The 23,451-nt window shown below is 41.3% G+C and overlaps 3 protein-coding genes across 3 annotated transcripts in view; 1 reads left to right on the plus strand and 2 right to left on the minus strand.

Annotated features, from left to right (window-relative positions):
- The first annotated feature begins 129 nt into the window (after positions 1-129).
- On the plus strand, positions 130-841 carry gpha2 (glycoprotein hormone subunit alpha 2). Its single transcript, XM_068713803.1, has 3 exons — positions 130-250; positions 455-639; positions 737-841. Exons 1-3 carry the CDS (start codon positions 130-132, stop codon positions 839-841), a joined length of 411 nt encoding a protein of 136 aa, XP_068569904.1.
- Positions 842-3,372: 2,531 nt separating this feature from the next.
- Positions 3,373-5,726, minus strand: LOC137874912 (glycoprotein hormone beta-5-like). The gene is made up of 3 exons (XM_068713890.1): positions 5,651-5,726; positions 4,505-4,712; positions 3,373-3,606 (listed from the first exon to the last, which is right to left on the minus strand). The coding sequence occupies exons 2-3, from the start codon at positions 4,709-4,711 to the stop codon at positions 3,418-3,420; spliced, it is 396 nt and encodes a 131-aa protein (XP_068569991.1). The 5' UTR covers position 4,712; positions 5,651-5,726; the 3' UTR covers positions 3,373-3,417.
- A 3,368-nt stretch (positions 5,727-9,094) lies between these two features.
- Positions 9,095-23,451, minus strand: part of ppp2r5b (protein phosphatase 2, regulatory subunit B', beta) — a 33,456-nt gene continuing 19,099 nt past the window's right edge. Inside the window, exons 3-13 of the mRNA XM_068713522.1 lie at positions 23,121-23,222; positions 22,152-22,244; positions 21,703-21,833; positions 20,710-20,769; positions 17,977-18,085; positions 14,474-14,527; positions 13,822-13,872; positions 13,522-13,641; positions 13,131-13,258; positions 12,375-12,476; positions 9,095-11,728 (exon numbers count right to left, since the gene is read on the minus strand). Coding sequence (XP_068569623.1) covers positions 11,491-11,728; positions 12,375-12,476; positions 13,131-13,258; positions 13,522-13,641; positions 13,822-13,872; positions 14,474-14,527; positions 17,977-18,085; positions 20,710-20,769; positions 21,703-21,833; positions 22,152-22,244; positions 23,121-23,222 — 1,188 coding nt within the window. The 3' untranslated portion in view covers positions 9,095-11,490. The remainder of the gene's footprint in view (positions 11,729-12,374; positions 12,477-13,130; positions 13,259-13,521; positions 13,642-13,821; positions 13,873-14,473; positions 14,528-17,976; positions 18,086-20,709; positions 20,770-21,702; positions 21,834-22,151; positions 22,245-23,120; positions 23,223-23,451) is intronic.

Raw genomic sequence — 23,451 nt, forward strand, 5'->3', positions numbered from 1 at the left:
GAAGTTGAAATTATTTTTGCATAAAAACCTCGTGAAGACAGTTAAATGTCAGATTTCCTCTGGTCTTAAGTCACAGTAACGTCTTACATACTTTGTTGTTCTGTTTGGATCCTCCAGGCTGCCATCCAGATGTCGCTGTGTACGACCTCACAATTCTGCCTGCTGGTCCTACCAGTGATGTCACTGCTCCTGCTCTTCTCTCCTATTGGTTGGAGCTACGACGGCCTCACCCCAGGATGTCACCTACACCGTGAGGAACACACACCGTTTTTTAAAATGCTTTTTTACAGTGTCCTGAAAAAAACAGCATCCATTCATGTGGTCTTGAGAACAGCAGCGTCAAAAGTCTTTCTAACGTGATCATTCATTCATTCATTCATTCATGAATCCCAAACACTCACACATACAGGACTTGATTCTCGCTCATCCCTCCATCTTCTCTCCCCCTCTCCAGCCTTCAACGTGACCATCCGCAGTGACCGTCGTGGCACATGTAAAGGCACCCACCTTGTCTACGCCTGCGTGGGCTACTGCGAGTCCAGCGCCTTCCCATCCAGATACTCGGTGCTGGTGGCCTCCAACTTCACCCACAACATCACCTCCGCTTCACGATGCTGCACCATCAGCAAGGATGCTAAGGTGAGAGGAAAGGATACGACGGGGTTAACTACAGTGTTTTTTGTTTTTTTTATAATTTGTACCGGTTGTTCATGTCCTCTGGCTTGACTTCCCTCAGGTCAAAGTTCGCCTGGACTGCCCTCGAGGTCGTCACCATGACGAAATCGAGATCCTGACGGCGAAGGCGTGTCGCTGCGACATGTGCCGCAAGGCCCGCTACTGACACATCAAGACAGTATGCTGCATACCTAATGTACACCAGGATAACAGCCACATTTAGTCAGTTAAGCGCTACAAACTCTGGTAAATGATTGAAATACAACCCCTCTATCTATTTCGACTTGTTTTGAATGTTGAAGAACATCCACTTTAACTTACTGAACTGAAAAGGAATCAGCTCTCCACCAAGTTGCTGTCAGAACCAGGGTTTCCTCCATTTGTGTTCTCAAAGAATGAACAATCATGTGATTCTGAAATGTTCTACTAACATCAAGTGAAATCCATTCAGGCAGAGTAACCCCTGCTCTGGATCAGTCACCCAGTAACTTAAGAATAAGATCAAAATGGGAAATTCACACTTTTTAATGTCTGTAAAGATCTCTGTGAGTGTGCGTTTGTGTTTATTTTTTTGTGCGTGCTTTTGTAAAATGTGATGCAAGGGAGGTTTTTCTAGAAAACTTGATTGATGCACATGTGATAAAAGGCTTTATAAACCATTATGTCACTCACACTTCAAACAAACTGAACCTTTTTATACGTTTTTGCTTTGAGGCTTGGCAGACTCTTGACTTTGTAAGCAGCTAGAAATAAGAAATAAAGAGTCACACCACCTTACAGTAGTGACTCAGGAGCAAGTGTAAGTACACAGAGACTACAGGATTACAATCAAATTCATCAAACTCACTACCCCCAATTTTGGCAAACGTGAATGAAAACATTACAGTGCAGTTAAGTCATCTCATTGACTTGATCAAACAACAAAACAGTAAATATACGGTCAACCTTTGGAATCAACATGAAGATCAAGTATACAAGCAGTTTCATTCTTTGCAATAACCACTAAACACAGACAAGAGACCAAAGAATGTACACATTTTATTTATATTTATGAATTTGAACCAAAGGACATTTTGTAAATAGTATCTATTGATGAAACCCAATAATGTTGGAAATGTCACTGAACTGAAAAGAGAAAGAATGCACTGTATAGTTTGTGATGAAATTGTATTTCAATAAATTTCTATTCTGCAACTGTAAAGTGATTTTTGTCTTCTCACTTTACACACACACACACACACACACACATACACACATACACACACACACACACACACACACACACACATACATACATGAACTTGCTTCCATTAAGGGGACAGTACACTGACTTAGCTGGTGACTTACTCTAACATTAAACACGACCACTACCCCAACCCTTACCCCAGCCTTAATTTAAATGACATACATTGTGGGGACTTTCGTTGTGTCCCCACAAGTGAGACGAGTCCCCACAACATGACTGTGGACCCCTGTTAACCTCACCGCCCATTGTTTCTCCAGCCTGGTCTCACTCCCAGCGCGTCTTGATACCGACACACAAGGCCCCCTTAAGTGACAACTCCAATGTAAACCCATCCGAGTCACTATTGGACGCTCAGAGCAACGGACGTGGTATTAAGAACGAGAAGTCAGGCCCGGTTCTACCAGGGTGTTAGATGCATGCATCGCACCCTCAGCTGAGTATTGTGCGAGCTCAGTTGACATTTGAATTATAAATGGCACGCGCAAGGTGGTGGGACTGCATGGGCATCGCCATGCACACCTTGTATCTTGGTTCATGTACACCGTGTAAAATAATTTGAACTACTCTTTCAGCCGGTCACATCACTGGTCTTATAGTTGGAAAAGAGGCTATGATGCGCCCTGGTAACCGGACGTCTCCTTCATGAAAAAGCAGAATATCGAGTTATAATCGATATAGTCTGATGTGTGCAGACGTGTGTGTGGTTATACTGTAGCAGCCTGGTGTCGTTTCCAGGCGATCTACTGAAGGTAAACACAGTGAACAGCCTACATGTAAAGGCTCTGTGTGCCCCGCTGCCTTCAGATGCTGCAGAGATTTCACCACCTGAATGAGAAGCTTTTCACACAACATAATGTGATACTGTAGAATCAACCACATTCATTCACAGATCAGTGCTCTAACAGTAACATAACAAGTAAAATAATTAAGTGTGTACTAATAAGTAAAGTAATATCATTACTTTTTAAAGAAGTAATAAGAAAAAAGTAACTTATTATACTTCCTAACCTTAACCATTCGAGGTCTGTGCATAATGTCAACCATCTTGTGAGAGTTTTGCTAGGTTTTTGCCCAATCGGCAAAATATTTTTATTAGGTACGAGTTGGTCGTTGGCTCTGTATAATGTGCATGTATCATGTCACCTTCATTAAAACTAACTACACTGATTTATATGGAAAAATGTGCCATGTGAGTACAATATAAACTTAAATAATGACGATATTGAGAAGTTATTATTGAAATTATTGTTTCAGTATTGCTAACATCATGGCAAAGACTCACAGAACTCTTATTTTGAAATGTAATGCTTACTCTGTTACATCTCCTTTCTCACATACAGACATGTATGAGTGTACACACAGATCTTCAGTCTACAGAAAGACTCATATCAAGTATCACACTTACTCAAATGTCTTGATTTCATGATTTTATTCAGAGTCATTCATATCAGTAAAACTGTTGATAACATTGTTGGCTGAAAGCGGTGTCCTGCCCATCAGAAGGTCTCACACTCTGTGTCCTGTGTGGAGCAGACGGCACAGTGGCAGTGCAGAGCCATGGGGTAGTGGTAGAGAGGGGAGATGTTGGGCTGGCAGCCCGGCAGGCGGGCGGTCATGTGGCGGACGCGACTGTACGTACACACACGGTGGTGTCGCTGGATGTAGGGGGGATCCGGCACAGGTTTCTGCAGGGTTCACACACACACACACACACACACACACACACACAGGTGGAACACGGGTTACTTTTGCTCTCCATATGCTCTTTGACTAGACACCGTTTCTCCAGATACCAACAGAGAATATTGGCAGTGAATGCAACACATTTCTGAGATCTCTACACTTTGTAAGCATGTGTCGGAGACATGATGACTAAATTGGTTCATTCTTGACCTTGGACTTGGTAGCTTGACCAAAGTTCCTAGCTCTTCCCTCCCTGAGCTTTCAACTACATCTCACTGTCTTCTTTGGAGGGAAGTATGAAGATGCAGTTAAAAAAGTCCACTTACCGGAAATCATCAGTTCAGATTTTTATCATCAAATGAGCAACCTCCAGCTGCTGAAGAGGACCATGAGATGCTGTTGAAAGTCCTGGAAAAAGCTAGTAAGTGGACTTTAAATATTGATCTTCTGCCATGTGTCTGAGTCATTTAAAGCTCTTCCTCCTCTAAAGGCTTTGAATCTGACTAAAGTTTCCCCAAAACTTCTTCTTTCAATTTACTCAGAGGTTAGATTTGAATCCTTGCAAACTAAAATGAGTTCATTAAAAGTTCAGGGACCCTCCCTGCTCGTAATGAATTACGACAATGACATATGGGTCTGAGTGGAGAATTGGTCATTGGCCCTCTTTGGGTTTGGGTTGAGTCCTGGGCCATTAATCATTTATTTCATGTTTCACTATTCCAGTATTATGGAATCGTTCAGAAATAGCAAGAGAAAGGAGTGTGACTACATCGGCTAAATGTAACTGATGTTCTGTCACTTTACTGTGTGTGTGTGTGTGTGTGTGTGTGTGTGTGTGTGTGTGTGTGTGTGTGTGTGTGTGTGTGTGTGTGTGTGTGTGTGTGTGTGTGTGAACGTTACCTCCCAGGTGTGACAACGCCCCCAGCAAGCCTCTGTGCTGATGCGCAGTCCCTTGCAGCCCGGCTTCTGAGCCACAAAGGTGAACTCTCGCACGGCGCATCCTCGGAAACCGTGAAGTGTGGTTGTCAGGGCCACGCACACCTCCACTGCCCCGGCAACCAGGAGGAGGAGGAGGAGGAAAGAGGGGGACGGGGGATGGAGATGCATGCTGGGAAAAGAAGAAAAAGTGGATCTTTGATGGAGGCAATACTGTTATTCAAATATTGATATTCCTTATTCCTCAGCTATGGCTACAAGTGACCTTCTCTACCTGGGTGGAAAACAAAAATAAATATTCAAATTTTTTTACATGTTTACAGACTAAAATATTCAGTTTGGCCTCTATTTTATATCTACAGAGGAAGATGATCCAAGGCTGAAAAGAGACCAACTTTCAGAGCAACATACTGTGACATTCACCTTGACTCACAACTCCCTCTACTGTTTATTATGGCTACTGCAGCTAATGCAGCGATCTATACACTGTAAAATATATATATATATATATATATATATATATATATATATATATATATATATATATATATATATATATATATATAAAAATAAAAAGTAATTATTTCAATGGGTAATTAATAACTTAAACTAAATTTCCAACTAAAAATATACAACAAAAAAAAGCAACATTTGAATTTCCTTTCATGGTGACAAATCTGGCAGTTCAGTAATTTAATTTACACACATAAAAAGCAGTTTTTCTTGTCATTTATTTAATGTTACCGGAGACATCTGCTTAATTACTCTTCATGCAAACTACTTACACTGCACTAAAACAACTGGAATCACCTCAACTGAGCCACACTGTAGAATGCTTATGAAGAAATACAACACTGACATAAAAATACTTTCTGCATGAACAGAATGATGTGAATACTTTTATGGGCAATGAGATACTACACCACACTGTGAGTACAATAACTCCACATGAGCTATGGAACTACACAGTGGTGTAAAAAAAAAGCCTGCTAACATAATTATGTAGACTTTCTGTCCCTAAAGCAGTTCTTAAAAATGATTATAAGTCAAATGAATGTTACATACCTGCCCTACATTACTTAATTGATGTTAAAAAAAAGCACTTCTCACCTTTTCAGCTGAAGATCTTGCAGAGATTTGAGCAGCTGGACTTCGGAGTCTCTCTGTCCGGACAACAACCAGTGAATGGAACCAATCTGTCCTTGTTGTTGTTTTTAGAAGGCCATTAGGGCGGACGGACACTCTGACATCATAGCAATTACAATGAAATACCATTAGAGACCCCGAGCCAGAAATAATGGAGACTCCCTGGAAAAAACTGATGCTTGTCTATGTTTTCTTAACCTCAGCCTGTATCTCTCTGTGAGAGTGCATGTGTGTGTGTGTGTGTGTGTGTGTGTGTGTGTGTGTGTGTGTGTGCAGTTCTTTATCCAACTCTGGTCTACTCTCAGTGATGTGAGGATTGTCAGTATTCATCTTGACACTTACTGTGATGAAGGATTGGTAATATGACAACAAAAGACGGAACTTTTAAACTCTTACTGGGTAATTTAAAACCTTGGACACCATATAATTAGACAAAAGGTAGATTGGTTATGACTTTAGAAAGTCCTGTCGATTTCAGATTTAATGGTTTAAACAAGATAATGTGACCTCATCAGAGTAATTGTCTCCCCTGCTCACATTTCTGTTCTTAAAGTTCCAAAACATTTCACTGTTTTTGCATGTTTTAGCCCATTTACTATAACGCACCATTTCACAAGCCATGCTGCTTTACATTTTTGGGAGCATCTTTCTAGAGTTCCACAGCCGTTGATTTCCATTCATTTTTCTCCATCATAATGCAATGAAATAACTCTGAAGTTCATTTCTGATTTGATATAAATTATGATGAATTGCTCAACTCAAGCAAGTTTTGAAAGTCTGCTAATTGAATTTACCACAATATGGAAATTAATGGAAATCAATGGTTAGCTGAAACGGTTGGAAAATACATCAAAACTGTATAGCCTTTTAATTTAAAAAAAAAAATACACTTTCTGGCAGATTAAAGCAGCATTTTTTGCAAAATAACATTAACAGTATCACCTAATAGAACGAATGTTAGTCCAGTATTTAAACTCCTTTCCGCTCTGTTATGTTCCCCACTTAACCCCTGAGGGAAGGATTTGGCTATTTAACTGTTCCACTAGCCAGGTGCTAACTTTGCCTGCTGTTTGATGCTAGGCCGGTTTATAAGAGCCGTTACGCTCCAAACAGCTGCCTCCCTGAGACAGGAAATGGAGAATAAATGATTTAATCAAAACAATATGCTACGAGACACATTGTTTATATAAGAATATAAAGTGCTTCAGCTTTAAGTAACATGCACTGTGCCTGTTGATCAAAGTATCAATAAAAGTCAGTGGAATTAATATTATTGGAGAGACAAAAGAGGTGACACAAAAACAGCCGACTCCCAGAGTGTTTTCTCAAAGTGAAGTTTCATTTTTAGCACATAGTTTTTTTTTCTCCATTCTACACCCCCCTGTAATGTTACGTACAGTAGTAAGCTTCTCTACATTCAAACCCCCCCACCGCTGTGTTGGTCCCCAAAATATACATCTTCTTCTTCCCCTGCATCATCTTAATCATCTTCTCTAAGGTTTTTCTTCAACACAACAAACACAGACCATTGGGCAGACAGTGCAAATCTAGAAATTCAGTGAAATTGCTACTTAATGCAGTTGTAGGTTTCGGTAACATTATATTCTCATTCTGTTACTGTTGCTCTGACTTATTGCCATTCTATCGTGTCTAACTCTACGTCTTTTCTTTCCTCTGTCTTTCTCCTCCTCTGTTTTTTTGTATCTTTACTGCTTTCATCGAATCCGTTCACACCACCCCTCTGATTTAAAGCATTTGTTTCAATTTGGCCACACGGAGATGGCCACAGAGACGAAATGTGACGATGGCTTGTCTGTGAGGCGATACCCGATCTACAAACACTCTCTCTTCTCTCGCTTCCTTTCCTGGAGCAGTTCTAGAATGTACGACAGAATTCTAGAAAGAAGAATATTACTATTGATCATTAAGTGAGAATTCTAGAACAGTGGGAGCTGGGGTTCTGTTTTCCCAGAGTCAGCTGACCGACTGACAATAACAATCAAGAGGGTTTGTGAGTAAGCCAGCCAAAACAAAAATCATAAAGTAAACTGAGTTTTATGACAGCGAGGTCAAGTTTTGTCTCTTTTGAGTTGTGTTTTTTGAGTGTTTTTTTTGCCTGAATCAAAACAATGTTTGAAATCCAACTAAATGAGAGGCTGGGGGTTTGAGGCTGAGTGTCAACCAGCTGTTGTTTGCAGGTGCAGGTTGTGAGCTGTTCACTGGCATTAGGCTGCTATAACACCCAACGCATCAGTGCATTTTCTGTGGCTGCCATGGAGCACGGCCCATGCGAATTTGTGCACTTAACTTCTACGCTCCCGTCGAGTGCAGAAACAGGAGAGGGAGAAAAAAAATCTGCCTGAAAAAAACAAACTATACAGCAATGTGGTAGTTGGAGAAGAAAGGCTTATGTCAATGGTTCACAACTTGGGGGTTGGGGACCCTTAAGGGGTCATGAGATAGATCAGAAGGATCACAAGTCATTTAAAAGGACAATAAAACTATGGAGCTTTGAATCTTATCTCTCAGTTATCATCAGCAGATGGAGTTCGCTCAGTTGTCACGGAGATTGCTCCGGTACCATCATGTGATAATAAGTTGACCTTTCATTCACAAATTGGACAATATTTGGTTTGACTGTCAAACATGTTGGAAGGTGTAACCTGGATGTTGGATGTAACAAATTCAATTCAATGCAAAGCCGCAGCGTCAACGTTCGAAAGCAATGAGCTCTTTTGTATAAAGAAGCGATGGCAGCTTAGGTGTGAGTGCAGCCTGAACGCATCGGAACAAGACAACCAAACTCAAAGCAAACTTAAAGCATCCAGAAAAACGTGGACAAATGGGCCAGGAGCAGATTCATGACTCTGCTTGAAATGCTAAATCAGCTCAATAAAACTTGAAATGCCAATCGGAGAGCAGTTAGTCAAGTGGATTTCAAAACCTTGTTGACTCAGGCATGATTTAAAGTGAGTGTGAGTGAAAACTGCTGGTCTGGAGGGTTTTTGAATGTTTGGTTACGAAGCAGCCGACAGGTAGCTCTGCGTCTCAAGCGTCAAAAAGAACAATCAATCGATTAGTTGTACGATACATTCGGATTCAAACCCTGTCCCTCAGGAAGGAGAGAAGGAGAGAGAGAGAAAAAGAAACAAAGAGAGAACAGTTTTCTCTCATTCTCGATCACTCTGTCTACGCACATCTCCTGCTCACTGATTCACTCACTGGATACACACCAACGCGCACAGGCGCACACGCACACGCTCACGCACTCACGCACACACTCGCACACACACAACCTGACCATCATCATCAAATAGAAAATAAATAGCATCAGTATCAGTTTTCCACAAAATGAACAAGATCATACAAAAACCAAGAAGAAAAACAACATAATTACAAAGCAAAGTCATTTTTCATCAAATAAATTTACACAAAAAGTACCTTTAAGACAATGTGAATATCAAGGACGCAACAGGAGTAAAAACAAGAGTGGGGGGTAAACTTTTGAGTGTGACACCCACTTCCTGTTTAACCCCCTAAGAACACACATATTATCCTGAAAGAATGAAAATATTGCTAAAATAATTTTTTTCTGTTTTTTTCCCCCCCTCTCTTCATCCCATCACTCCGTCAAATGATCAGACAAGAATAAACTGATTTTTCTTGGTTCACACCGAAAAAAGTTATCATCGTCATGGTCGCCATCTAGCAGCGTCAGGTCTGCTGATCCTAAAGGAACAGACGCTCCGGGTTCAGAAATCCAACTGGATCACTGTGTTTTTCTTTTGGTCTGAAACACTTGTGGTGCGCTTTATTTGTCCTCCAGTAACCTCTGTGATAGGCGGGGTTTGCCAGTCTGCTTGGATATATATTTGGTTAAAAATTGGGGGGTTCTGAAGATCAACTTTGTAAAACGTAACCGAGGCAAATGAGTAAATTTGTAAATCCTTTAATTTAACCCAAAAAAATCATCACTGTGTGCCAAAATGAAAGGTAACCTGTGGAGTTTTTGACCACTAGTGGCGCTGTAGAGTCATGTTTTTATGAGCGGGTCCCCATTATGTTTGTATTGCATCGGCAGTTGGTGGCGGTAATGTGCAACGAAACTATGCAATATGCCCACAAAGGCAGGGAAGCAGGAGATTGCTAGCAAGTAAACAAGTATGTAAACAATGCAAGAGTTAAAATATGTTTTTTCAAATCGACTTTATAGATGTTTTATGAGGAAGGAAATGCAGTCAACACATTTGTCAAGCCTCAAAGATACACACAGTGTGTTTTGGTGAGTAACACTGAATGTTAACATAACTTTTGTTTGTTTACAAGAAAGCTCCACAGGGCACCTTTAAACAAACAAAATAAAACATAATCTTTGAACATGGAATGTTTTTGGATTTTTACGAAATACCCCTTTAAAATACACCCACCGCACCACAAACATCCCAAATTGAAAAAGAAAAGAAAAACAGCCACCGCCAATCCAGTTCATTCCTCCCCTCTTTAAGGTCTGTTAAAGGGGAATCCCGCTGAATTTCAGCACTCACATTATGGCCTCATACAGGTAACATGTGATGTGAATTCAAAATTCGAGCCGGCCTTCCCCTTTATGGTATCTGCTACACTAGTGTTTCTCCCATAATACACTACAGAAATATCCAGAGACATATGTATATATATAAAAACATTATCATCATCATCATCATCATCATCATCATCAGTAGTACTTAGAGTAGAGTAGAGTAGTAGTAGTAGAGTAACAAGTAAGAAGAAGGAACAGTATTGTACTTTATATCATTATCATCATCTTCATCAGTGGTTATTTAACCTTGAGAGACTTTAGGCTCGTCCTTTGGTGGGACCCGGCAGAATGGGAGAGAAGTTAGCGCCAGAACCAGCTGTGTGTGTGTGTGTGTGTGTGTGTGTGTGTGAGTGTGTCTTTGGGCTTGTAAACGTTTTGGTGCATCAATCGAGTGTTTTTATGTGAGATTTGTTTGACCTGGATACACTTTCTCTCTGTAGCTCTGTCTTCTCATATTTACAGTGAATATGTACTGTACCTGCGTCTGTGTGTGTGTGTGTGTGTGTGTGTGTGTGTGTGTGTGTGTGTGTGTGTGTGTGTATGTGTGTGTATGTGTCGGTGTGTGTGTGTGTGTGTGTGTGTGTGTGTGTGTGTGTGTGTGTGTGTGAGGTTGTGTGTGTGAGAGGTTTTGTGTGTGTCTGGTCTGTGCAGCAATAGTTTGGGGACATTTGTGTGAAATTGCTTCTTTCGTTTTTTTAATGCATTGTGCTATCCACGCATGAAATAAGCATCTCTGACCAAAAGATAAATACGTGGCCCTAGTACAGACTCTGACTGGGCCGGTTGAATATCAAGTTAGACCCATGTTCAACTTGGTTAGTGTTGCACCAAAAGAGAAATTTCATCTCTTATTTTTGAGGCTGATTTGAAGCAGGCCAGCTACCAATTTTGGATACTGACCTGCAGTTTAATAAACCAGCCACTTATTAAAACGACTGTCTGCACTTTCGGACAATATTCATCTTCTGATCTGCAACATAATGTGTGTACAGCAAAAAGTGAACCAGTTTCACACAAGTCGGTCAGAAAAAAAAGGTGCAGTGTTTACCTCGGATCACTGAGTTTGTGCGCTTTTTCACAAAAAGCCACCCTCTCGATGATTCAAGATAAAAAGAACAGTGGATTCATTTTGTACCTTTTTCTCTCCCAACACTTTCACCATCAACCTCATGTCTTCTCCCTGTCCCCTAACCCCCGTGCTATCCAAATCTCTGCGGAGCAGCACCTAGGTGGCGCTCTCCCCGCCTCCAGAGGAGGAAGAGGAGGCCCCGCTGGGCTTGGGCTCGGGCTGGTCGGAGTGAGACGTCTGCGGGGACGAAGGGGTCGGAGGGTCCCCTCTCTCGCCTCGCTCCTGGAGGTTGCGCTGGTTCCGGGCCGCCTCGGTGAGCATCTGCATCCGGCGGTCCTGGTGCTCTTCCAGGCCTCGCCAGAGATCTGCACGCTCCCTGTCCCGCTTCAGCTCCCTGGGGAGGCAGGTTGAAGGGAGGAAGAGAAAAAGAGAGGGATGAAGAGGGAAAGGAAACAAGAAGTGAGCTTTTTGAAAATGTTTCAGACATGCCAAAGTACTCTGGGACCTGGAAGGAAAACCTAAGGGGATCTTTGGTGAATACTTAAGTATAAGGAGCATTGCCTCAAAGACTGGACAACTTGGGCAATTGTTAACAGTAAGGTATTCAGTGTAAACAAACTGAAATATATAATACACTACTTTGAATGGAGCCCGGCTAGCTGTGTCTTTATGCTAAAGTTAACCATGCCCTGACTCCAACTCCATACTGGACGACTCTTTAAGTTTTGTTTCCCAAAAGTATCCACCTTCTTGAGTTTTAAACTTGGCAACACACTAAGTGTAATCATGATGTGATCCATGTCGAAAAAGATGACCGAAGCGTCAAATACTTACAGCACAACGTGAAATGTGATGTGACGGAATATGGAACAAACAGCGACTAAAACGTGACTTAAGAGCCTTCTAGTTCTTCCTCTTGTAGTCATTGTTGTATCCAATGACACAAATACACACGCACACACACACACACACACACACACACACACACACACACACACACACACACACACACACACACAAAGAGAGTGAGTCATACTCACTTCTGTTTCTCCACTTTGTAGGAGGCAGTGAGGTCATCAAACAACTTGCTGTTCATCTCCATGAAGGTCTTCAGCACGTTGTAGATCAGAGACACGATGGTCCTGTAGAGACGGAGAAAGAGGGTAATGAACCTGGGCGGTCATCAGTCCCAAGGCATTATGGGTCAGGAGATAGAGGTTATAGAAGCTTGGTTTTGGGGAGATATTAACCCCACTGGCAACCACATGTGTTGCCTGGATCATAACATGAGGGTCATTCATGTGTCTCTGATAGATTATTAGCTCCAATGCTAACTTTGTAGCTTGTACATTTATCTCAGTGTTGGGATGTTAGAGTTCATAGCAGCTGTGAAGCTAAATGGTCTTATTAGGTATTAGCAGAGGTGGAAAGCAACTTAGCACATTTTGTTTTCATATCATTTTGAGGTATGGAGTATGTGAATCTCATGCGACTTTGTATTTAGGATTCACTACATTTCTAAATTTGTTTCATTCCACAACATGTATTCAACAGCTATACTTTTGGTACTAAAGTATACTTTAGGTCTGCACCTTTATTTAAGTTATTTAAGACTTTTACCTACAATGCATTATTTTGACATGATAGTATTATTGATTTTGCTTTAAAAATAAAAGGATCTGAATACTTCTTTCACCATCTAAACAGTAGCTAACAGAGCTAAAGGTTGCATCCGTATTGACCCCTGTCTAAAATCAAAAGTTGAATTAATGTGTGTGTCTGTGTGAGCCACTGACTGGTTCCAGTGCTCCTTGGAGACTCTGTAGAGGGTGGCGAACACCAGCGGCAGGATGACTTGACAGTTCTCCTCTATCAGACTGAGGATGTATTCGTTGTTCCAGAAGTAAAGAGCCCGCTCCGCTACCTAAAACAAACACAGGGACAGAGGAGTCGACTTTCATTTATCGAAGTTGGAGCAGGATTCTTTTCATCAGACTGGTGTTTGTGACCTTCAGTGGTTTGTTTTTCTATCGTGATATAATGAATCTCTAGGTAATTAGGGTACTGGTATCAGACTTATTACTCCCCAAACTGTTTTATTTGGGGATTTTTTTCCCCACTAATTCGTACATTTTGACAACAGAAGACATTCCAGCATGGTTTGAATGTAGTAGTTGTTGTGTTTACCTGGAAGTGAGGGCTGGAGATACAGGCTGCGATCTGTTTGAAGAGCGGCTCCTGGACCCGGATGAACTGAGACGGCTCGATCACATCCAGGATCTCCTCAATCTCCCCCAAGAACATCACCTGAATACGCAGACACGCCGACAAGCACATTTTTATAATCGATACATAAAGGACAGAACCGACATTCATGTGACTCCCAGAGGTGAATTAAAGTACGATAAGACGCTTCAAGGAACACCTCGCGATACAGAAATCCTACGAGAAACATCAGCGTCTTTTTTTTATTCTCTGTTGTCTCACCTCTTTCTGCGTGCAGGTTTTTGGCCAGTACTTGAGCAGCCCTCTGATGATCTGCAGAGAAACCATGAAGCGGATTAATGTGAATAAACTGCAGGCATCAGCTCAGTAGGGGAGCTGGCTGGCGCCCATCTGTGCCATCTCCATTAACTCATATTCATACTTTGGTTGGGGCGTTAAGAAATGTGTCATTAACTTTGTCTCGTTATTACTGTAATGATGTTGGTGAATGAAGAAGTAGGTTATAGCTAACGCTCTAACTCCATCTTGACCAGTATAGTTAACACTGGTGAACTGTTAAGGACTAACGCTGATCATAATGTTTGACGGTCATGTGACTGGTAACTTCAGTTTATTGCTACTTGAGTCTTATTTCGTAGTTTTGTCGATCAGTTATGATAACATCGTACACACTAAAGTAAATGCTGGAATCTAAATGTTGGTTACAAAACCCCTCATTGCACAGGAAAATGATGTGCGGTAGGTCAAAGTTTAACCAGGGAGTGAATCTTTTTTTTAACACAAAAAAAATGGATGAGTGCAGCATCTTCACAGCAATTAACAAAAATGACAAAACTATTAACTTCATTATCCTTTAATTATCTGATTAGTGAGTGTGTTGTAAGGATAATAATGTAATGAAACACAGTCTTACATATTCAGTCACTGTAGCATCTTTCTCCATAAACTGCACCACACAGTAGGCCAGCTGCAAGGACAGAGGAGACGTGGTTAGAACATACACACACACATTCCCTGAAGCTGTCAAGGAGACAAGGGGGATCTTAGCACTTATCCCTCAGGATTACACACTGCTAAAGATCGGAAAGACAAGTTTTCCAAGGGGAGATGTGTCACAAGTGTGTGTGTCTACTTCTACATCAGCTCTCGTCTCCTCCTATATGATCTGCAATCATTTCCTATTATTCAGCGGGTGTGTGCTTGCATGTGTGTGTGTGTGTGTGTGTGTGTGTGTGTGTGTGTGTTTTGTGGTTGCACCCTCCACCCCGGCCGGTTGCCGTGGCGAGTGGGCACCGTGGCGACGGAGACTGTGTGTGCGTGTGTTTACTTCGGAAGGAGTGATGTCACACACACAAAGTCCCTTAAGGGCAATGTGAGATAGAGTTTAGACCTCTTGTCTCCGCCTCTGTCTTTCCTCTTCTGTTCTATTTATACCTTTGCTTTGTTCAAATGATTACTGTACTGGTCTATTTAATGACTTTTAGATAAGTAAGTTCAAGAGGCATTGATGTAAAAGTATACACAACCTCTACTATGTATACTTTTACACTTACAGACAGTAGAGGTTGTGCACTGTCAGATTATTGACGGTTGTTCTCTATCTTTTTGTAGAGCAATCACATTTCACTTTCTTTCTTTCTTTCTTCTTTTTGTTGTTGTTTCTGTCTTTGTCTCATTCTTGACCTGTAGCTCAATTGTCTGTCTCTCTGCCTGTCTGGCTTCCACATCATCCGCAGCTTTCATCTTCTAATCCCTTTTCCTTCTTACGGTGCACCTTTCTTGTTTGCCTTGTCTTCTCGCTCCATCCCCATCTTTCCTGTCCCTCACCCTCGCACCACAACGTGGTTAGAGAAGCAGAAAGAGGGAGTGGAGGCTAAGAAAAGGGGGCTGGTGAAAGCAGGGATGTCAAGTTTGAAAAAGGAAAAAGAGGAGGATTAAAATGAAGGTGCTGGTCGGTCAAAGCATTTAAAGTATTGGCGAGACATTGGAGATGCTGCTTGGGGTAAATATGATCTTGGATTCTGTTGTCAGGCCAGGATATGTGGGGGCTGGAGGCCGTTGTTAGGCTAAGGATTATGGAAATCGTAGTCTTTTTAAGGCTGAGATTTTACCAATATTGATCTGTCAAGGTGACAGTTCAAATAAGGGTCTATTTTTGGGGATGACGTCATTCTAGAAAGCTCTAACGTTGGCTTTTTGCCAGCATATTTGTGACAACTTGCACATCAAAAAGTGTCCTTTCCATGCTTTTAGCACAACTTTAAATTAACTTGTCAATTATAATTGACAATTGTGTGAAGCAAGTTTTTCCAATTTTCAAACAAGGATAAAAACATTTTTGTGGCAATACGGTCTGAGCTTCTGGCCTCTAGGTGGCCGTCTAGCATGGCAGCGGCGGCTGACTCACATTTCAACACAGTGTCAACTTCCCTGCTGGCTACTGACTTGAGTGCGTCAATACGAACATTGATATGAGGCGTTGTTTTCCCCTTTTCAACGAGCCTACATGACATTGCCTTTTTTAATCCTTCGAATTTTAAGACATCTGTCCCTTTATGACTTTAAACATTGGGGAGGAGACGCAGTGCTGTAAAGTTTGTATTCCACTTGAAATTGCGATGCTAGCAAGCAGCGCAATAAAGCTTTCACTCCTGAAGTTGAAGCTAATTAGCTTAGCTTGCTATTGTTTGGACTGATTCCCACTAGAAGCTGCTTTTCTCTTTTGTTAATTAATTTGGCAGCTCCAGCTTGTGTTTGTTCCACATTATACCAAGACCAGTGGACAAGACTGTCAAAACTCAAAGCAGCCAGCAGTCCTGAAACCTCAGAGGTCAGGGAGTAACATAGGCATGGATGGGATTAAGCAATTACCAACAACGTCAGACCACAGCTGTTTAACTGTCAGTGTGTCTGTGGGAACTGAAGTGATATCACAACCAACTGTTGTGTCCACCCATACTGATATTGCACCAATCCAATGTCAGCCTTGTAAGTTTGGACAAAAAAATGACGTACACTGAGCAACACTTAAAATATCACTGTAGTAAAGCAAAGGAGCAGATAGGTACATAAGTGAAAACAAACACCAAGGGTATACTGGTTTCTTAGCTAAACCGATTTGTACTTTCAGTTTAACTTTAAAGCCAGTCTGATCTGAGCTTAGAAAGCGAAAACACAGCATTTGCTTTTTGCTGAAATACAAATATAGCTCTAACAGCTGTTACTACAAGTCAGTGACATGAATTTAAAAGAGAAAACCCTTCATACGCTACTGTAGGGATGATTCAAATGTATTTCACGGTGCTGAGGAACATTTAAGATGATTAAGTGCTGCTGTGATATTATATTTTGATATTTAGATCCAGATCTGGGTCACTCACTCTCGCGCAGCCACACCTAGTGAGCACAAAACTTCTGTCCACTCGCATGTGTCCCCTGTGACCCTGTCCAACCGAGTGTGTGTTTGAGCGTGTGAATAATGCATGTGTGTGAACCACAGGGAGGAAGACAGGGAGGAGAAATGTAGGGCACGGTGATGCTGGAACCCAGAATACACACACACTCACACACATACCTCGGTACAAACTGTATATTCTGCATAACTAAACAATGTGTGGCACAAACAAAATGCACACACACACACACACACACACACACACACACACACACACACACACACACACAATAGAACGGCTGCCATCTGTGTCGTCAATCACACACACACACACCAAAGAAACCAAACACACACACCGAGTGTAATTCAACAGTGAGCGCATCGCTCTGCAGTATTATCTGTGACCCAACTCTGCCTCCTAGTGGTACATTTCACACATTGCAGGAATCAGTACTGCCATTTGAGAGACATTCATGTACGGCTGATTTGTCAAGGTGAGAAAAAGACCTGGATCTCTTCTTAGTAGAGAAACCAGAAGATTAGTTACAACTCAGTTTGATTCTATGATAGTTGGAGGAGTAGGGTCTCTAAAACCTACACTAAAGCATGCCTCAGTCAAGTAGAAGAACTGCAAAACCACCACATATTTTAAATAATTCAGAGTTATGTTGCTGTTTTTTTTGCTTGGAAATGGTGAAAATAATATCTGGCACAAAATATCAGCAAACAGCATCAATGTTGGCCTTCAAAAAACATATGAACACATGGAAAAACACTTGTACGGTACAACAGACTATTAAATAAACATCTGTCCCCTGCATGTGGATGTAGACATGGCAACAAACTATATAAACACATTTGGTACTGTGTAATTGCATTGGTGGTGTTACATAAAGCATATATGGGTGTCAAAGGTTCTTAATGCCAAAGGAATCAAAAGAAACTGGCGGTAATACTAGCCGTAGAGTAATATGCAACCAAAGGACTTTAAATACTAGACCATGCAGGCAAATGTCACCGACCTGTGCGTGGAAGATGGAAAGGGACTTTGCCGTGTGTAGCGGGATGAGGACCCGAACCAGGAACTGCTTGTGTTCAGCCTTCAGGGGCAGGGCGAAGCCATTTATGATGCTGGAGGAAAGGACGGCTACAGTCAAATACTTTCACTCTACATACATATACTTGCTTTTTACAGGCAAAAACAAGGTGATGTTTTTGGTATTTTAACTCTATAGACAGATATTTATTTACATAAAGTCTACTAGTCACATCTGGGTGTGCATGTGCGTTCGTCTGCGTGGTGGAGTCTATTCTTGTACTGTGTCCATTTCCAAGTGACTGGACAAACGCGTGGTCCGCTCCGTTCACTGCTACACTGACTGACATCGAGGTAGTTCAGCCTACGGAGGGAAGAGTATGAGCAGCGGAAAAGTGGGAACTAAACTTGGCAAGTATGAGTCTTAGAAGCACTCTGTTTATCTGTTTGTCTCAGTCTCTCTGAATCAATCAGTCTACCTGTCTCTCTGTCTGTCGGCCTAACAGCATCTTTGTTTAATGGAACATTTCTTCAATAATATCTCCCTCCTGCTGTTCGTCTAATCTTTCTTTCTGCTTCCTGTCTTCTTTCTCTCTCTCTCTCTCTTTTTCTGTACAATGAGCCCTCCCTCGCCCTTCTCTCTCTCCTTCCCTCTGTGTGTGGGAGGAGCTATAAATACCTCTGTTACCACCAACATGAATACAAACCTCTCTCTCCTCTCCTGCTCTTGCTTCTCCTTCCTCCTCTTCTGACTCACTGTTCACTCACTCACCCTCTCTCCATCCCTCCCGTTCTCTTCTTAACTCATCAAAAGTCGTCAAGCATATTTTAATTCACTTGCTCGATCAGGTGGTCATGGGTTGGAAGAAATGTTTCAGATTGTGTATGAACCTCTTTATCCTTTATAATGGCAAAACTGAAGAATAAATTGTCTTGCTAAATATTCTAGCACACCAGAATTAAAACAAATCACCATTTAAAAACATTTCTTTCTTATTAGTGTCTAATGATGAAAGACAAAGACAGAGGACACAAGCTAGATTCCAGCACAGACTGCCCTCGAGAGAAATTAATATTTATTGACTCCATTTCTTTGTTTGCTTACAGATGATTTCTCTCTTTCAATGCCTTTTATTTATTCCCGGTCTCCTTCCATTTCTCCGTGTCTAATTTTTTTCCCAGAGAAACCGCAGCTACCCTCTTCTTCTTTTATGCACGTTAGCATAACAAGGCCACTTCCTACTTAGGGTGATTAGGTTGTCATGTAGCTTGAATTTTCAAAGTGGAAAGCTAACAGCAGCAGAGTTAGCATAATAGATTTTGAGGTCACGCTAACGTTAGCTAAGAGTAATAATCCAAACTCAGGCCAACGACCGCATTCTGTCTCTTTAAACTCAGCCCCCTTTTTAATCTCTTCCACTTATTGTATGAATAAGAAATATTTAACAATCGCGTTGAATAATGAGGACTAAAAATGCAAGTAAAGACACAGTAACCTCTCATGTATTTAGCTTAACAAGGCCTCATGCTAACTACCTAGCCAGCTAACTTTGTTTACATTGTTATAGACTATATTCTACTATATTATACCATTCAATAGTCTATTCAATTCTTTGTTGCTGTATTATACTAGAATTACATTATGTTGAATTGTACACTATGTTTTGCCAAACAGTACTATGTTATACTGTTGTACTATAGGACTACTATACTACTACTACTACACTTCTACAACTTGTCTCATATTCAATACTACACCATAATGTACCATATTATGTTAATATGTGTCGTTGACTCTTGCTCTACATTCTATTATATTAATACAGACACACACTGAAGTGCACAAACTGATTGATTCATTTGTCTCCAATATGTTTTCACGTTGGACAGAGTCAGGCTAGCTATTCCCCCTTCTTTCAGTCTTTATGCTAACATAAGCTAGCCCTGACTTTAGTGAAGCTGACATGAGTTCAATGTTTTTTTATCTGTTTGTCGCCCAAAATGTTGAACTACTCCTTAAACATCATTCTGCGTACAGAGGGAGTGCGACTGAAAACAGACTAGATAATATCACCGATCTTGTTTGTGTCCATCCTCCATTTTCTCTCTCCCTTTATTTCTCTTTATTACTGTCATCTCTCCGTTCTTGTTCCCATTCATTTGTGTACGACTACCAGCAGAGAGCAAGATATGTTTGTTTATCAGTTTGGCTTCCCCCCTTGCGCTCCCATTTCCATCTTCCTCATATTTCTCTTACTGGCCTCAGAGACAAAGCAACAAACTATACAAACCTCTGAGTCATTTCTCATTTATGTATTTATACTCGCTCTTGTTTATGTCTCTCCTTTTTAGCCACCGCCCACCTTTACTTATCCCCCCCCCCCTGCCTTTTGACTAATTTCTTACTCCTTCGATCTTTGCACCCACAGTTGTGTTTGCCTCATAAGAACGAAGGAACGATAATAAATCTAAAATAAATGCCTATTAAATTGTTTTGAGCTGTTGCAGAAGTGGTTGTGGTTGCGTTTTTCGTAGTTTCTTAAATCAGAGGGTTACCAGCTGTCTCATGAATAGGAGCAGCTGGCCAAGTACAGTATGTGTCTGTGCGTTCACACTCAACTCCAAATGCATTCATTAAGCCATGATATACTACGGAGCATGCTTTCCTCCAGAGCAGCACAGTTTGCCCCAAAGTGTGTCTGTGTGATTTAACACGAACCTGCCGAGGATTTCCAGAAGCTCCGCTACACCGTTGAAGTGCTCAGTTTCATATATGAACCTGAAGATCAGACACAACACACACACAGAGAGTGACTTGTGATGATGCATCAGCAGAAGAAGCAACCATTCTAGTAAAACAAAAGCAAAAGGGACTAAAAGAAGGACTGCAATTCTTGAAACAGTAAAACATAATCTGTTCACATAAATTACAAATGCATATAATTCCCTGGCTGGCGTTCCTGACTTTCCTAAGGAATTGATAATAAACACGATTTCTGGAATACAACTCTAATACCTCTGTGATCATGTGACAGAGAAATAGATTACAATATCAGTGAAGCACGTTTATGCTTATTCTGCATCTTTTAGCTGTCAAAATGTACAAACAATGATACTGAAACCAGTTAACTGGGACAGAAATAGAGTGCGTTGCAGCATCGCCGCTCTCCTGCGCTTGAATTACATTGCAAACACAACAATACAGCCACACTTGGTGAAGGGCAATGATGAAACATGATTGTACATCACAGCACTCTTGTTAGTCAGAGCTGTTTAACCAATTATTTGAGGAAATTTGAGTCGCCGCACGAGGATTTAACTCTCCGGATAGATGCAGGATGGGGGATGCATTGATGATCTAGTGAGCGCAGATGTGCACAGTCATGCCGTGGGCCTGTTCGTGTGAGGCTGGTTCCCCTTGTTACAGAACCACTCTAAATATGTAGCACAAATCTACTAATGTACTAATTCAGCCTAAATTTCCACGTATCTCGTGTGACTTTTTCTACTCTTTCAATACTGATAACTCAGTACATTTTTTTCCTGTTTTTTTCCACCAAGCTAAAGCAATGCATTACAGAGGTCATAAACACCGCTTTTCACCCTGCTGATGGTCTTTGTTGGCGGATGTTTGATTTATTGATGTTAAAATGCTATAAATAGCAAGCACCCTTAAATCCTAAGCAGTGGACTGGTGGGAGGCAGCCTATACCTGAGGAAGATGTTGTTGATCTGTTTGCGGATGTAGGCTCGGAGGCCCAGTAGTTTTCCATAGACACGGTGCAGGATGGTCTTTAGGTACTCCCTCTCCCTAGGGTCCTCGCTGTCAAACAGCTCCAGGAGCTACACACACACAATGATTACAGACAAAAAAACACAGTAGGTTTGTTTTAGGACAAATTATATCTTTACTAATCTCCTTCAGAAATAAAGCAGGATAATAAACATAAAAGTTGTACAACAAGAACTGCTGAGTCTTTTTTTTATATGTGCCCCAACTTAGATCATAAAATTTAAGAGCACTCTGGAATATTACTCGGTTCTGCAATACCTGCTGTTTCAAGGAAGAGCTTCATTTATTCATAGCTTTCCATTTATCGTGGTTTTAGGAACATCTTAAAAGCTTTGAATTTGACAAACCGCAAGGAGAGAGAGGATTACCTGCAGGACAAACTTCTGGTCAACGTAGCGTTTGGCCATGGAGGGCTGGAAGTCCGGGCTCTCCAGGAAACGCAGAAAGAACTCGTACACCAGCTAATGGGGGCACAAACAGTAAGCGATTAGACGGAATGTAGTGTCTGTGTTTTTCTCCTAAAGGAATACTTTGATATTTTGGGAATTATTTATTTTCTTGGCGAGAGTTTGATGAGAAAATCAATACCTTGTACGCTAAGGCCAGCAGCCGGTTAGCTTAGTTCAGTGATAAAATACTGCCAGGCTAGCTTTGTCCCCTGTTTCCAGTCTTAATGCTAAGCTAAGCTAACAGGCTGCAGGGAGTGGCTTCACATTGACCGGACAGATATGAGAGCAGTATCAATCTTCTCATCTGACTCTCGGCAACAAGTCAAAAGTCTATTTTTTCAAAATGGCAAACAATGTTTTTTTTAAAGCGACTCTAGGTAACGTAGAGCGGTAAATCTTCTTTAATACTGGGCAAACACCAGCAGTCTAATAAAGAAGATGTGATTTTCTTCTTCGCTAGAGCCCCATTTTGTGATTCCGGCTGATAAAACAGGAACAGTTAGGCACAAAGTTTTGCTTTAAACAGCAGATTTAACTGATCTAAAGGACCTCAGGCTCAGGTACAGTATGTTTATGTGCAGATAAATGCTGAACGCTGCATTAAAAGCAACACCTGGAGGGAGTTATGTGCATTATGGTATTGTCCACCCTCCCAAATATGGTATATAATATATAGCAGGGCCACATGCATTGTGTTTCAGTTTAACTTTAAAAACAAAGCAAAGGCATTGAAACAATTCAGAAACTGTTAAAAGCAACAAAAAGCCAAAGTCAACACATTTTGCTGAACATATCTTTCCAAGAGAAATTGTCCTTAGATCTGAAGTGGAAAATGCATGACATCATGTAAATCGTCAGAACATGGTTTACAGGATTGTATGTATGTACCTGCAGATGCGGCCAGGAGGCTTCGAGTGTTGGCTCATCTTCCTCAGGGTCAAACTCTGGATTCTCACTTGGTGGGAGAGTACGGAAGATATTTACCGAGATCTGGAAAACCGCAAACATAGGAGGCGGAGGGAAGGAGAGTTATGGGAACAGGTGGGAGAGTGGGAGGAAGGAAATGGGAAGAGGAAAAGATGAAAATGGATGAGAGGTTAGGAGGGATGTGGATAGAGGAAGGGGATAATGGGAGATGCAGGAAAAGAAGATCAGAGGGAAAAGTGAAGTGAAAAGGGAAGGAGGTGGAGAGATAGAAAGGAAAATTAGAACGAGCCAA

Source organism: Cebidichthys violaceus, unplaced genomic scaffold, assembly GCF_023349555.1.
Source record: "Cebidichthys violaceus isolate CVI_PGR_0920_01 unplaced genomic scaffold, fCebVio1.0.p SCAF_19, whole genome shotgun sequence".
In the NCBI taxonomy this organism is placed as follows: Eukaryota; Metazoa; Chordata; class Actinopteri; order Perciformes; family Stichaeidae; genus Cebidichthys; species Cebidichthys violaceus.